Source organism: Urocampus carinirostris, chromosome 6 (assembly GCF_059441175.1).
Source record: "Urocampus carinirostris isolate Australia breed hairy pipefish chromosome 6, RoL_Ucar_1.0, whole genome shotgun sequence".
Classification (NCBI taxonomy): Eukaryota; Metazoa; Chordata; class Actinopteri; order Syngnathiformes; family Syngnathidae; genus Urocampus; species Urocampus carinirostris.
In genome coordinates, this window is record NC_142354.1 from 2,762,724 (window position 1) to 2,778,759 (window position 16,036).

The following is a 16,036-nucleotide window of genomic DNA, read 5'->3' on the forward strand; positions in this document are numbered from 1 at the left end:
GTTTTGTGGTCAGATGGGACCAAACTAGAACCTTTTGGTCATAATTCCACAAAGCGTGTTTGGAGGAAGAAGAATGAAGAGTACAATCCAAAGAACACCATCCCTACTTTGAAGTGTGTGGGTGGTAGCATCAGGTTAGTGATTTTCTGCACAAGGGACAGGACGAGTGCACTGCATTAAAAAGAGGATGACTGGGGCCGTGTATTATGCGAATTAAGGGAACAACCTCCTTCCCTCAGTCAGAACATTCCACATGGGTTGTGGCTGGGTCTTTTAACACAAAAACGACCCGAAGCACACAGCCAGGAAAACCAAGGAGTGGCCCCGTAAGTAGCATATCAAGGCTCTAGCATGGCCCAGCCAGTCTCCAGACCTGAACCCAATCAAAAATATTTGAAGGGAGCTCAAACTCCTTGTTTCTCAGCCACAGCCCAGAAACTTGACTGATCTAGAGAAGATATGTGTGGAGGAGTGGGCAAAGATCCCTCCTGCAGAGTGTGCAAACCTGGTGAAAGACTACAGCAAACGTTTGACCTCTGTAACATCAAACAAAGGCTAATGTACCAAATATTAACATTCATTTTCTCAAGTGTTCAAAGACTTATTGGCAGCTGTATCACACAAATAAATCATTAAAATATTGTGATTTCTGGATTTTTCTTTTCAGTTTGTCACAGTGGGCATGCACCTACAATAAAGAATTCAGACCCCTCCATGAATTCTAAGTGTGAGAAATAGCAAAATAGCAAGGTATTCACACATACTTATTTTCTTCACTGTATTTATATGATGACTGACACATTGGTTAGCTAATGAAATTCTGTAAAGAATGATTCGCAGATGCTTTGAGTGTATTTGACCCCCAAAATAAACGTAACGCCACTAGTAATTCATATTTACGCACCATTATTATGCACAAGTGTGCACAATCATTGATTGACTTCCGGAAAGAGAAGTCAAATATTTACAACTATTTCAAAATGTCTAAAAAAATTGGCCAAAATAAAATACACTGCAAAGTGTTAGTGCTGTAATCTGGTCGTTTCAAAATGGCCACTTTTGGAAATGCCTAGACCTACCCTTAGAAAAGTGTGTAAAATACAATTTTTAGTTTTTCAGATTGTGATCAAATTTGACATGTTACAGATAAGGCTTCAAGCTATTATATCACCTGTTTTCCAGGTAAAATACCCATGTTGTACTCATCTGCAGGCTTTTGACTGCAAAAAAATCAGTAATAAATAAAAACGTTCTATTTCTGTGTCTTCCAACTCAAATTACTTAATGTTAGTAGCACTCACAGTGATTATTTCAGTTTGGGACAAAACTTTAGTATGTTATCTTTCTAAAGTGACCAAAACCGTTCATATTCACCAAACACTTCAAGAACTACATTCACTTTACTTTGGGTACATCATGGATTGGGATTTTAGGTGAATTTTACAGGAACGTTAACAGGTTAGTAACCATTTACACAAGTGCTTGGCTTGAAAAATCCCGAACCCCAACGAGCAAGACTGTCAAAATCCTTGGCTGTTCCTGATGATTATGTTTCTCTATATAAGGCTTGCCAGATAGTGCCATTAATGTGGAGCCATTGACAGAGGAGCGAGCCGCTCGGACTTTGTACCGCATCGAGCTTCTTCGCAAGATACGTGAGCAGGTGGGTAAACGACTCTGTAATTTGGAATGCCATTAAGAAAGATGCCCAAAGCCAGTGTCCTGGTTGCCATCAGGTCCTCCGCCACCCGATGCTGTCGGCTCGCCTGCAGCTTTGTCGGCCATCGCTCTACCTTCCTGTGTGGTGGGAGTCGGGCAAGCATGACCGAGACCTCTTAGTGGGGGCAGCGCGACACGGCCTAAGTCGCACTGACTTCTACATCCTCAACGACCCGCAACTCAGCTTTCTGGAGGCCCACCACAACTACGTGAGGGGACATCACCCTTCGCATCTGCACAGGGTATGTTATAAGTGGCAGTTTGAGAAGTAATTCATACTCATTAACACGATTAATATCATAATTTCACACATGCACAACTACACTTTCTTACCGACACAGTCATACTTGGCACAATCACTACTATAATCTCTCATACTAGGGATTGACTGATATGGGTTTTTCAGGGTGCATACAGATACGATTATTAGTATTAAGAGGATCTCAATAACAGATATTTGGGTGTAATGCAAATTAATAATGCAAAAAGGAACAAAGAACATTTGTTACATATTTAAATACAACTTTCATAGCTCTCTGAAACCTTTTTAGTTTAAATAAATAAGAATTTAAACACAACCAACATGACTTATTTTTTAATTAAACCAAAAACTAACAGTGCAGGAAATAAAATTAGGTTAAACAGTCTCCACCTGAACGTTCTTCCCTTAAACAAGTTAACTACACTTTTTACGCTACAGTGGAACCTCGGTTTTCGAATGCCTCTCAGTTCGAACAAATCGGAGTCCAACCAAAAATTTCGAGAAATTCTGGCTTCGCTGTTGGGTCAAAAAATCGTAGTTCGAACGCCAGTAATGCGTGAGTGCGTACGCTAGGGTGCGATGCTGAGCGGCGTACGGGTGTTTTAGCCCCTTATTATGCCTCCGAAGAAAGTCAGTGCAAGCAGCAAAGTTGCTACAGGTAAAAAAAGAAAAGTAGTGCGTACAACTATTGTATTTAAGAAAGAAATAATAGCAAAATATGAAAGAGGTGTGCGAGTGTCTGATCTTGCTAGGCAATACAGCATGGCTAAATCTACGATCAGTACGATACTAAAGAATAAGGAGGCTGTGAAATCTAGTGATGTGGCTAAGGGAGTGAGTGCTATGAGCAAGCAACGGCCGCAAGTTTTGGAAGAGGTTGAAAATTTTTTGATGATTTTCCTCTCCACACCGTCCACCTGCGCCTTCTGCTGACCACCACAAAGGTAAGTAATCCTATTCATAAATCTTTTCTTTATCCTTTTTTTTATTTTTACACATTCATGTTAGCGTAATCTTTCGTACGGAACATTACGATAACGCGAACGTACGATTAGCCTGGGTTAGCTTTACGTTAAACATTTAAGGTAACAATTCAGGTTGTTGGAACGGATTAAAACGATTTCCATTATTTTTAATGGGAAAAATGATTTCGGTGATCGAACAAATCAGTTTTCGATCCGGGTTCTGGAACGGATTGTGGTCGAGAGCCGAGGTTCCACTGTATTTCCTAAACACACACTCGTTTTCTACAACAGATTTTGAAATCTCAATATCGTCACTTGCTTGATTCCGGTCTGGAGTGTCCCAGTGGCTCCGACTTATGACGCTTAACCAATCAGAAGGCAAGAGTGGGTAGCAAGATGGGGAACGGAGAGCTAAAAGCAGGAGAGAGAGGCTTGGCTGCATTTGAGCCTAAACAATTGGCCCATCAAATCAATAAAAATGCTGATACAGATATCTGTGAAATTTTCAAATATTGTGCCGATAATTGGCCCGCCTGATGATTAATTGGTCTACCTCAATCTCATACATACTATTATACTCTTACCAGAGGCAAGATCTTGAGGATGAACCAAAATTTAAGTTGGGTTAGGTCTTAAATGTTATTCATTATGTTCGGGTTCTGGCCGGGCTTCTCTCCCGCTGACTTTTGAAAAAATTTCACCCAAAATAGAGGCCTCACAAATAAAATATGAAAATTCAGTTTTGCTTTTGGCCCGGTCCTTCAAATCAACTTTGGCTGGTTCAGGCTATATACTTGCAAGCCCTGGTCAGGTGGCCTGGACCTTTTAGGCCCAATTTTACACATAATACTATGCTTTTATAAAAACACAACGATACTCTCTCACACATATTACGATACTCCCATAGGCACACTACTATGCTTTTCACACATACCACTATACTCTCATACACACAATACTATGCTTTACACACACACACACACACACACTTTCATTCTATTCAATGCAACTGTAATGTTTGTGAATTGAATACGTTATAAATTCCAAGTTATTTTGCATTAAGGAATACATATTTATTGTACATACCTTTCAATGACATGTGCATTTATAAGTGACTTGAGTAGAGCTATTACGTTGATGTGGCTTTTAGTGAAAATGAGTTTGACACTCCTGGTGTAAAGTCACCTGAGTGTGGATGTTTTTCATATTTACCGTACTACCACTAAGACTAATGCATTCATTTGGCAGTCCGTCGGTTATTAATAATTCATTAAGTCTCTAAATCCATCTGCTCTTTTCTTCAGCTGCCACCCTTCCACTGCTGTCTTTACAACTCCCCCCAGCATCCAGAATATCGCGAGCAGACTTTCCAGCAGGCTGCTGCTCCCTCATCTTCATCCTCTTACTATTTACAGCTTCAGGCGCCACGTCCACCCCCTCTGGAGGAGGCCACCTCGCCAGGCCTTGGAATGGTTTCTGCCCCTCGAGACTTCTTGGACTGCCCCCCGTTGGATGAGAGCCTAGCTGATCTAGACCCTATGTCTGCAGAGGCTTTGCACGGGGGAAAGACCTCTAAGGATACCCTTAATGGTTTCCCTTTCAACTCTGCCGCTGGCGGTCAGAGCATGCTAAACTCTTACGGCCAACTGGGAGCGGCTGACCTCCACTCTGAACTGAGGAGTGACGTACTGGGTGGCGAACAAGAATCGTCTGAGGAGACTGGGTTGCTGGCGCCATCTGTGGAGCTGGGACAGCTGCAAGTAAACAATTTTGCTTCGCTCACTACTAAACGCTTGGTGCTTGGAATCCTTAAAAATGCCTAAATTTTAATGTTGTTTTTTTAATGTCAGGGAAATACTTGAACTTTGGGTGAAGTGCTTGAAAATGCTTGAAATTCTTGCCATTGCCACATTTCCTGGCAGTCTCAATAGACCACACATTAAATGAAAGAATAAATAAAACAATTGTTCTTATAGTAGTCCATTGACACAAAAAGATCATAGATAGAGACAGTGCAAAATAGCACAAAGTATATGCAGCAAGATAGCGACCTTATTTTAGTTAGCAAAAAAAAAACTTCTTTTGATTTGTGCTTGATTTCTTTCCTTGAAAGTACTAAAAAAATAAAAATTGGCTTTGAAAGTGCTTGAATTGAAAAGTGATTGAATTTGGCCATGAAAAAGTTTGAGGCCGTGCATTTTACACCTAAGCCTCTAGTAGAGCTACGTCTGTATAAATCCAATTCTCAATAACTATTTTGATGGTTATAAAACCTTTACTGTAGCTACAGCTGTAACACATACTGTATATAAAAAAAGCATCAATAATAACCTCAGAAAATTGCAATACAGTAATCTCTCTGTTATTGCGGTTACTGGGGAACGTTTCCCTATACACGCTAGAAGGCCCTGATGTCGCCAACTAGAAATGTGTGTGGTTAACCGCTTCTTTAACGCAAGAGGGCCTGTAGAGCTGATTGTGAAGGCCTCCAGGTAGATTTCTGATGCCGTCATTTGGTAATGGAAGAAATGTAATTGGTTAAATGCTTAAATATAAAAACATATCTGAAAGCAGCGCAACCGGAGGAAATACACTTAACGGAAGCTGACGATCAATTTGAATTTATCAAATATAACAAAATATATCAAAACACATGATTCACATATGTTTAAGGTCAGCAGTGAAGGCTTTGCAGGCCCTGACAGCCCACCACTGCTTAACGGAGACACGTTACTTTAAAAAAGTAATTAGTTATAGTTACTCCTTACTCACTAATTCTTCCAAAAAGTAATTGTGTTAATAACTGAATTACTCTAAAGTAAAAGTAACTACCTATATTTCGAGTTTGAAATTTTCTGAGCAGTATTTGAGTCAGTTAAACAAAGAAAAACTGTCAGGTAGTTGTGTTATTGAACCTAATAACATTTATTGCATCTCGCCAGCAGCTTTATCCCTAACTTGAAGTGCAACAAAATAAACAGTGAACAATATAATAAAATAACAATCAGTATCTACTTACACACTTACAAAATCATCCGTACGCAAGCACAAATACATGCGTAAACACGCACAATAACTTCTGTAAACAAGCACAAGAACGTCTGTAAACAAGCACAAAAACACATCTTAGTCTTAAATGTACCTAAACACACACAAAAACGTATGTAAACATGCATATAATTGTATGTAATCACATCAAACGTATGTAAACACACACAAAACGTACAAAGACACACGCATGAAAACGTTCCTGAACACGCACAAAAACGTACGTAATGCACCACTTTTGACCGTCAGTAAGGGAACAGTGTTGGAACTGCGGAAAAAAATGAGTAGTCAGATTACCCCAGCACTGAAAAAATAACGCCATTATCAGGGATCAGAATGGAGATTTTCATTTTCAGCTGAAATAGCCAGGGTCCAGGGCGGAGCCCGGTGGGGGGCTCAGGGGGGCGAAGCCCCCCTGAAGTCAACAGCATTTATCTTATTTGCTATGTGAAAATTGCACTAGAATGAATTAAATCCAACAAAACAGAAACCATGTATTTTATATATATATATATATATATATATATATATATATATATATAAATTAAAAAAATAATAATATATTGACATTAAAAGCATTTGTAATATTGAACATGATCATGATGATACAAAATAATCTATTTTAATCATGTTTATAACAAATTTTAAATTTTGTTTATCCTGTTCTAAATATTGTATAAACACAAAAGATAAAATCATTTCATAAATAAATAGATTTATAAATACCTCAGATTGGGATTTTCTGTCACACAGGGGAACCAGTGGTTGACTGCTGCTAGTATTTGAAGTGGAAGGATTTGAAACGGCCAATAATGTTGAACCGGTGGCTGCCGATTTTAAATGCGGATCCGAGTGCATAATTTGATCGCCGGCAAGCTATTTTTGCTTTGTGCTTGTTCATTTTAGCATGATCGATCAGTGCAACACAACCTCGCGTACCATAATTGATCAGATCGACACAGTATAGACACTTTGCTTTCCCTGGAACATCACACTTTGCGATGAACTTGCTCAAAGTTTCTGTAACTTCCTCGATCTTTGCGCCGATTTTAACGTTTACTGTGACAGTCTTCTCCAGCCATGACCACTTAAATTTATTCTTGATTCCTTTATCAATCTCGGAGACAAAAGCCTCGTCTTCTTTTCTTAGTATTTTCATATTTACTTTTTCAAACACTCATTTCACCGTTTGAAAAGACCGGAAGGAGCGCCATGTTTGAGAAAGCCAATGCGCTGAACAAAAGCTCCGCTGATTGGTTATCAGCGAACCTATCGACCAATGGTCTAAATGCTAACTTGGGGTGATGAAACAGTCACGTGTCATACCTCACCCCCCCAAAATATTTTCACATCGAATTTAGACGATTTACGGGAATGACCTTTGGGGTTCAAAAACAGCGGAAATCTGCGGAAAATTCTGATCCCTGCATTATGTAACGGCATTATTTATAATGGCATTGTTCCCAACACTGACTGACCACCATAATCTGTACACAGACTGGCTGTGACAGCACTTTTTACCAGCAGGGCAGTGGTGTGTAGTAATGCCAAACAATCACTGACTTTGGGACCAAAATCCCGGACAATAAAATGTATAAATAGTCAGGGATGTGCTCGACTTCTTGCCCTCCCTCGACTCAGAGTTCATACGTGTCATTGAAATCCTTAAAGATTTTTTAATTCAAATGTTGTGTTTTCAAGGATGGAAAAAATATTGTATTGTGGGTGAAGTGCTTGTTAAAGCCTGGAATTATTTCCATGTTTCTCACAATGTCTGCTTATAAATTACCCAACACTGCTCTTTGGTGACTTCGGTTTGCCATTGCATGTATTCTTTTTTCGTAATTAATTGCAACTGGCAATGAAAAAGGTGTGCGGACCCTGAGTACCATCGTCATAAAAGCATATTACCTAAGATCCAGCATCAGGTATGTTTACCTGCAGGGGATAGTTGGACAGAAATCAGATGTTTTTTTTAATATATAGATTTGTCAGTTTTACGGTTGACGGGGACCAGAACCACCCGCAAAAAGTGAAAATCCGCAAAGGAGGGTTGCACCTTCATAAAAGCTTCTAAAGGGTGAACTTACTTGAAATGACATTAGTACAGATCAGGGGTCAGCAACCTTTTTGGTGTGGAGTGCCACTTTCAAATTTCCTTGTAAATCATTGTGCCATACCAGGATTAATGACTCGCACAACAATTTTTTTTAGATCCAACAGAGCTGTAATTTTACACCAGTCCGCTGCAGATGCTTAGGAGATTTGTTTATCCTGGCCGTAGCATTAGGTCGGACCAGCAGCCTTCTGACCGGCGCAACCCATTTGCTTCTTGAACACGATAAAAATCCACGGAGCTCTTGCTGGTGATCACCATTTTGTTGCGTTTTTCTAACTTTCCTCTGAGTCCAATTTAATAAATTTATTTTCAATGTAACGTGCCGCTTACATACTTGCTCAGCTTTAGCCGAGCACTGCAGTTTTCTTTTTTTTGAGGGGCTATGGGTGGTTAGGATGTGTGCGAACAAAATGACACTGTTTGATTGACAGCATACACAAGTCTGTTACAGTAGCGCACAAAGACAGTCACACCCAAATAGAGGTACGATCTTGGGCACTGTATACTTTGCATTTCGGAATAATCAATAATAAAGGACAAAACACCAGGAACATCATTTTGCAGTAAACATTGTTCGTGCATTTGAATTTTACATTTAAATAAAGACGATTTTATTCATGTAACTTACCACAGTCTATAGAGTACTATAGTTTAGGTTGTCGTTTCAAAGGTGTTTTTACTAGAAGCATTCATATGTCGATAGATATAAAGGTGGCATTTTCGCCGTAGGGAGTGAAAATGAAAATGATGCAGAAAAATCAACCACTTTACTTGATGCTTACTTTCTGCACTACAAAACCATGCTCCTTTGCTGCACTAATAAGGAAGAACAAAGTAGCCTAAAAAAATTCAAACATGCGCATGAATCATTTGGTAATTTGAATGTTTTTTTTTAAAGGATTAGCAATGCACATATGAACAGTTATGGATTCCTGTTCACGTTTACATGTCCCTACAAAACCCCAATATACTGATCCTAATCTGACTACTCCCTGCATTGAAAGTACGCAAGCTGAACCACCAGTCATCAGTAATAAACTTACAGTGCGGGGTGGCTAGCAACAGTGTTAAGCTCAATTATACACCACTACCAGCAACCACCCGCAGCAGCCATCTTCAGAAGGCCACCTTGTGTCTCTGAGTACTAAAAAAAAAATCTGCGCAGGAACCCTGGGACGGAACTGATCACTCCAGCCCGGGTCAGCATATGTTCAATGAGTCCGACCCTATATTGGGACCGACGGGCTTCCTGGAGGAGGAAGATGAGGAGGCTCCACAGGGGGGTGATGATGGCATGGACACGATTCAGGAGTGTCTGGGCCTTCCAACCTCATCCTCCCCTTCTCACCCTTCAGCTGCAGACTCTGTGGAGTCGTCCAGCTTCATGCTTTTTAAGGTTTGTCCTTCTTACCAGAAGTCTATTTCAAAAAGTGGATTTTGCGGATCACTTGGTAGTGTTGACTCTATAAAAGTGGGGAACTCCGTTTACGAAACGATTATTGATTTGTTTGCATTTGTTTTCAATACTTTCCCATTGTTAATATTGTCCAATTCAGTCCCATTACAGCAGGCATGGCAAACATCCAGCCCACAGGATGATTTGATCCAGCCCGCCATAAATTTCTGAGTATGTAAAAACATAGAAGCAAATCTGTAGTAAGAGGGTTCCCCCAAGAAAACGCACAGATCAAAATTTGAGAACAACACTGACTTTGGCATGGGGAAAAACAATCCCTTTCAATTTCATCTGGACCTGCTGCCAGAGGCTTTTAGTCACTTTAGAACAGCCCACTCTCTTGCAAAGTCAGTGAAACTGGCAGTTAGAATGCCAGTTAAATAGGGGCCGACCGATTGATTGATTGATTGATTATTGCTCCAGCGAAGGTCGGGGGGGTCCCGTCCCTGTGCGTTGAGCCGACCAGATGAACCAGGTTTTTCCAATGCTGGCAGTCTTGTGCCAGCTGTTCTGAATCCTCTACAGCAACTCCGTGTTGTTGGAGGTCGCCCGCAACGACGTCGAGCCATCGAGTGCGGGGTTTCCCTCGTGGTCGTCTCCAGCCTGCGGCCTTTGGGTCAAACTGGAGAATGGCTCGTGTCGGATGGTCTGGTGGTAGACGAAGGACATGGCCAAACCAGCGGCTGCGGCGTTGTGCGACCAAGGAAGATGCTCGGGGCTGGCACGTGCGGGCTCTGAGCTCTTTATTAGAGACTCGCTGGGGCCACCTGATGTTCTCGATAGTTCTGAGAGCCCTGCTATCAAAACCGTCGATTCTTGTGGCCAGGGTGTCGTTCAGGGGCCATGTTTCTGAGCCATAAAGCAGGATAGAGAGTACGGTGAGGTTGTAAATGTGGAGCTTCGTCCTGCGTGCGATGGTCTGGTGCCGCCAGAGTGGTTTCCAGAGAGACTGCAGAGCAGATGCTGCCAGGGCTCTTCTGCGGAGAATCTCTGGTTTTAGGTCCCCATTGTCTGTCACCATGGACCCCAGATACACAAAGCTCTTGACAGGCTCTACGATGTCGCTACCAATTTGGATGGGAGGTGGATCTGGTCCATCACCGACATACATGAACTTGGTTTTCGTCCAACTCACTTGGAGGCCAAGCCGCGCTGCCTCTTCGCTGTAAATGCCCAGAGCGTCTCTCAGCTGGCTGTAGGAAGTGCTGAGCATGATGGTGTCGTCAGCATACTCCAGATCAGTCAGGTGGTAGTTGCCGAAAGACACTCCGGGGATGCGCTCACTAACCCTGAACATCAGATGGTCAATGATGCAATTAAAAAGGTCGGGAGCAGCCACGCAGCCTTGGAGAACGCCGCTGGAGATAGTAAACCAGTCGGAGTCAATGCCGTTGATACGGACACAGCTCTCTGCGTTGCTGTAGAGCAGCTTGAACAGGGCTATGATCTTGGGTGGTGCTCCGAGAGCTTGGAGGATGTTCCACAGTGAAGAGTGGCAGACGGTGTCAAAGGCGGCTTTCAGATCAATGAATCCGATATATAGATGGCGATCTTTACGGAATTCACGGGTCTTCTCTATCAGCAAACGGACGGCAGAGATGTGGTCCGTTGTGGAGCGGTTGGGCATAAAGCCAGCCTGCTGGGGACGGCGGCAGCTTCTGATTGCTGGAAGGGCACGGCTGAGCAAGATCCTCGTAAAGACCTTGCCCGGGATGGAGAGTAAGGTTATACCTCTGTGGTTTCCACAGACAAGCCTGTCACCCTTTCATTTCCAGAAGGGCATGATGACTCCTCTGGTCCAGTCGGTGATCAGCTGCTCTGATTCCCACACCTGGTTGAATAGGCAGGTTAGCCACTCCACATGCCATCACCGCCGGCCTTGAGCATCTCGCTGGTAATGGCACAGATGCCGGGGGCTTTCTTGGTGTTCAGCTTCTTCAGAGCAGCTCTCAATTCCTTGGGTGTTACAGGGTCTGTGCAGCAGGTGTCGCTAGGAGGTGCTGTGTTTGCAGCCACTGGGAGGGTGGGATCAGCTGGGATGGTGCTGTGCTGCAAGAGGAGGCTAAAGTGCTCCTTCCAGCGCGCGAGGCAGTTGGCTTCTGTCATGATGAGGTTGCCGTCTGAGTCTTTTACCAGGGCTGTCTTTATGTGTGGGCCGCTACGGGCTTGGCGTAGTAGACTGAATACGCGGCCCATGTTGTTGTTGTTGGCCGCGGACTCAAGCTGGTTGGCTTCTGCCTGCCAAAACCTCTCCCTATCTTCAGCAATGGCCACATTGCGCAGGCGGTTCAGTCTCCGATACTCCGTGAGGTCGCCTCGGAGCCGGGCCTCACGCCGCTGGTCTATGATGTTTAGTGTCCTCTCTGATATCCAGGGCTTTCTTGGGGAGGATCGCGGGCGTCCGAGGACATTGTGAGACCGATAGTCGAGGAAATTAGCACCATGTGCTAGATTAGCACCATTAAGTGGGAGGCACCTGAAAGGGTACTCTCATTTTGATGAGTGCATGTATGGCAAAATACAGGTTTTTTGTTGAAATGCCTAATTCATTTTGTGAAAAAGTGTTGTACTAGCATTGTTAAGACACAACCAAATATCCTTAAACTGTTGAGGTTTGAAGGTGGCATTTTTTATGAATTATTCAATTGTTTGTAGATTGTTCACTAATTATGATCCCTATTGATGTTGAGAAGTTCATTCGTCTGCTTTTGATCAGGATATTAGTGTGAACGAAGAAGCTGCTGTTGACCAAAGCGACCTGTCGGCGAGTCCTCTACCGCCCTATATTCCACCGCAGCCCCCACTGTCTCCCTCTAACATCACACAGCATCAGGAGGATACCATTGAAGAGAACACAGAGGAAGGCAACTTTAAGTTGGATGTCAAAAGCCAAAATGTTGGCATGGAAGATGGCTGCCTTCTACTAGAAGACCAATGTGATGAACATGAAGGTATAAACACTACACCTTTACATGGCTTGTCCAAGTGGTTACTTTATCAAAAAGTACGATTTTTTTCTAAGAAAGACAGCTTTTGGCAGCAGTTATTTAGCCCGTTAGCCTTTAAGGCTGTCCTTACTCAGTTAAGCGCTCCTCACCATCCTGTATGCCTGTGCATGGCTTCTGACAGAGTGTCAGGAAACATGCAGAGTTAAAGAGATCTGTTGGATTTAAAGATTTTAGAAATGTATTTTATATGTATTTTATTTTGTATATTTATCATCTGATACTCTAAAGCAGGGGTCGGCACGCGAGGGGTTAACCAGTGGCACGCGAGCGCACGGCAAAGTAATTATGATTTTTTTTTTAAATGCGCATTTTTACCTGAAATTTAGACATTTTCATTGCCCGCTTTCATTGTTTAGCGGCTTTACAGTGACCGTGTGTCTGTGCGGTGCCTCGCAGAGGAGGAGAGATCCGTGTTTTAACCCTCCCACAGGAAACACCGGCGCGCGATAAATGAACGAATCACAACAGCCAAATCATGATTGCTCCTCGAGCGGAAAAATCTCGTTCTTTCCAGCCAGCGTGGACAGACGAATGGGGCTTTGTGCAAAAAATGACCGTGCTGTTTGTGCATTATGCCTCGAGAGCATTGTACCTCGCACGTCAAGTATTAAACGTCATTGCGAGACGAAACATGAACATGAATTCAAGGACGAGTCTGAAAAGGCGCATACATTAAAACGCGCTGTGTCCAGGTACGGTGTCGTGCCTAAATTCGACTCCCCCCCTTGCGTGAACGCGCACTACGCTTCCGACAAAAGCGATCGCATTCTATATAACAAGTTTATTAAAACAATAAAGCGAGCTAATTAAAACAATTAAGCGATCATAGTCCATATAACGCGTTTATTAAAATAATAAAGCGTTTGTTAACGCGGAAGAAAAAGTCACCAACACAGGAGACGAATCATTGTACGCTATGATATCCACGATCACAACTACCGTATTTTCCGCACTATAAGGCGCACATAAAATCAGATTTTTTTTTAAAAAGCTGACTGTGCGCCTTATAACCCGGTGCACCTTATATATGGATCAATATTGAATTGCAAGGTCTCGCAACTACGAGAAACAGCCGCCGACTCCATTTTTCGCGTAGAAGAAGAAGTGCGCTGTGCATACTGGGAAATATTAAACAACGATTCTCTTTCATACGTGCATTTGTACGGGAACTTAATATTAAAGAATTCAGGGGTGGTCCTACTTGGTGCTTTCGTTTTATGAAAAGATGCAATCTATTCATCCGTACTCGAACTACTGTTTCACAGCAACTGCCAGCTGACTTCGAGGAAAAGCTGGCCACTTTCCGCACATACTGCTTAAACAAGATTGCTGAAGAAAAGATCCGGCCAGAGCATATCATAAATATATAATTTGATATTCCTGTGAACCGCACAGTGGATAAAACGGGAGTACGTACAGTGAATGTACGCACCACAGGGAATGAGAAATCCTCCTTCACTGTAGTTCTCGCCTGCCACGCTGATGGCCAGAAACTTCCACCCATGGTGATTTTCAAGAGGAAAACTTTGCCAAAAGAAAATTTTCCAGCCGGCATAGTCATCAAGGCTAACTCGAAGGGATGGATGGATGAAGAAAAGATGATTGAATGGTTGAGAGAAATTTATGCGAAGAGACCGGGTGGCTTTTTTCACACAGCTCCGTCCCTATTGATCTACGACTCCATGCGCTCACATATCACCGATAGTGTAAAAAACCAAGTGAAGCACACTAATTCAGTGCTTGCTGTCATTCCGGGTGGATTGACAAAAGAACTCCAGCTGCTAGATGTTGGTGTCAACAGGGCATTCAAAGCCAGACTGGGTACTGCGTGGGAGCAGTGGATGAAAGAAGGCGAACACACGTTCACCAAGACGGGGAGACAGCGCCGGGCGACATACGCCACCATCTGTTAGTGGATCGTAAATGCATGGGCTGATATATCAGTCTCAACTGTGGTCCGAGCTTTCAAGAAGACGGGAATTGTCCCCGAACAGCCAGACAACAACAGAGACACTGACTCGATTAATGACTACCTTGATGAAACGGAGCCGGATGTGTTGGATGGTCCATTCACTGAGATGGTCAATTTGAACACGGCAGAAGAAGAATTCGAGGGATTCGTCGATGAGGGGCTTATAGAGTGATCTTTGTTTTTCTTTTGTGTGTTTACGTTTTACATTTTACAGTTATTATGTTATTGCTTTATTGTTATTGTTTTGCACTTGTTGTTTTTGCACATTACGTTTCATTTAAAATAACAGTATCAGACGTTTTTTTTTTTGCGTGTTGACTAAATTGAGGAAAAGTAAAATGATATGCCTTGATGTTGTTCAAAGATGTTAAAGATGTGTCACGAAAATGCTTTACCTCAGAGAAAATAATAAAACGGCTGTTTATTTATTTTGGGAGTGAATGGAGTTGTGGAAAGCTTGTTTGTTATCAATAAAGTTTGACTGACCTTTTTGACTGTTTTGTTGACATTCCCTTTAGCGCGGCACCATCTAGAGGTTGCATAACGTAACTACATCCTCTACTGTAGTCAAGTCACATTTATTTACCGTAAATAGCCCTTAATCACAAAAATGTCTCGAATGACTGCACAGGATTACAATTACAAAATTGCACAATTACCTGATCTTAAACCAGCATGCACTTATAGCGCCTTATAATGGGGTAAGTCTTATGTATGGCAAAAGTTTAAAAATATATTATTCATTGAAGGTGCGCCTTATAACACGGTGCGCCTTATAGTGCGGAAATTACGGTAATTGTACACAAATAGCCTTGATTTGATGTACTATAATAGCCATATGTAATGTATTTTATTGTGAATGAAACCCTGGTTGCATTGGATCCCGCAGTGTAAACAAATCGTTTTTGTTTTGTTTTTTTCATTTAAAATCAGACTTCCCTACCTATACTGTTTGCAAAGTAAGACACACTTAAAACCTATTATGTTTTTTTTTTTTTTTGGCTTTGGGATCCAACTACAGAGGCATACCTCCACTTTGTGATGTGTTACTGAATAGTTGTTCGACAAATCTAGTTTGTTTTATTACTATTATTATTATTATTATCATTATTAATAATATTATGAGAAACGTTCTGAAGCTCTTCAAAATCACTGTGCTGACATATTTATGTCACAGAAATTTGAATGTGGCACTCCACACAGAAAAGGTTGCTGACCCCTGAGTTGATTCTTTTTTTGCTTTTTTTTTTTGCATTTATTCATATCATTCAGGACGACTTTATTTTTTCCGTTCTCTAATGTAATACGTGACTAAAAGCAGTGTGGTGAGAAAAAACAGTAATGCCTTTTCGTGTGTTGTCTATAACTCTTTAAGTCTGGTGGTTAAAATACGGCACTCTCCCCACCATGATATGGGTTCAAATCCTGTTTTATCCAATGTTTTCCAACTTTAAACAGCAATGTATTTCGTCTGAGGAATTTATGCA

At 42.0% G+C, this 16,036-nt stretch overlaps 1 protein-coding gene across 4 annotated transcripts in view; it reads left to right on the forward strand.

Moving 5' to 3' along the window:
* Positions 1-16,036, forward strand: part of chd6 (chromodomain helicase DNA binding protein 6) — a 137,533-nt gene that overhangs the window by 94,815 nt on the left and 26,682 nt on the right. For 3 of the 4 annotated variants that reach the window (XM_088337463.1, XM_088337464.1, XM_088337466.1), the window contains 5 exons: positions 1,566-1,663; positions 1,737-1,961; positions 4,251-4,706; positions 9,279-9,509; positions 12,286-12,520. In XM_088337463.1, the coding sequence (XP_088193589.1) occupies positions 1,566-1,663; positions 1,737-1,961; positions 4,251-4,706; positions 9,279-9,509; positions 12,286-12,520 (1,245 nt within the window). The remainder of the gene's footprint in view (positions 1-1,565; positions 1,664-1,736; positions 1,962-4,250; positions 4,707-9,278; positions 9,510-12,285; positions 12,521-16,036) is intronic. The other variant, XM_088337467.1, reaches the window with a different exon arrangement.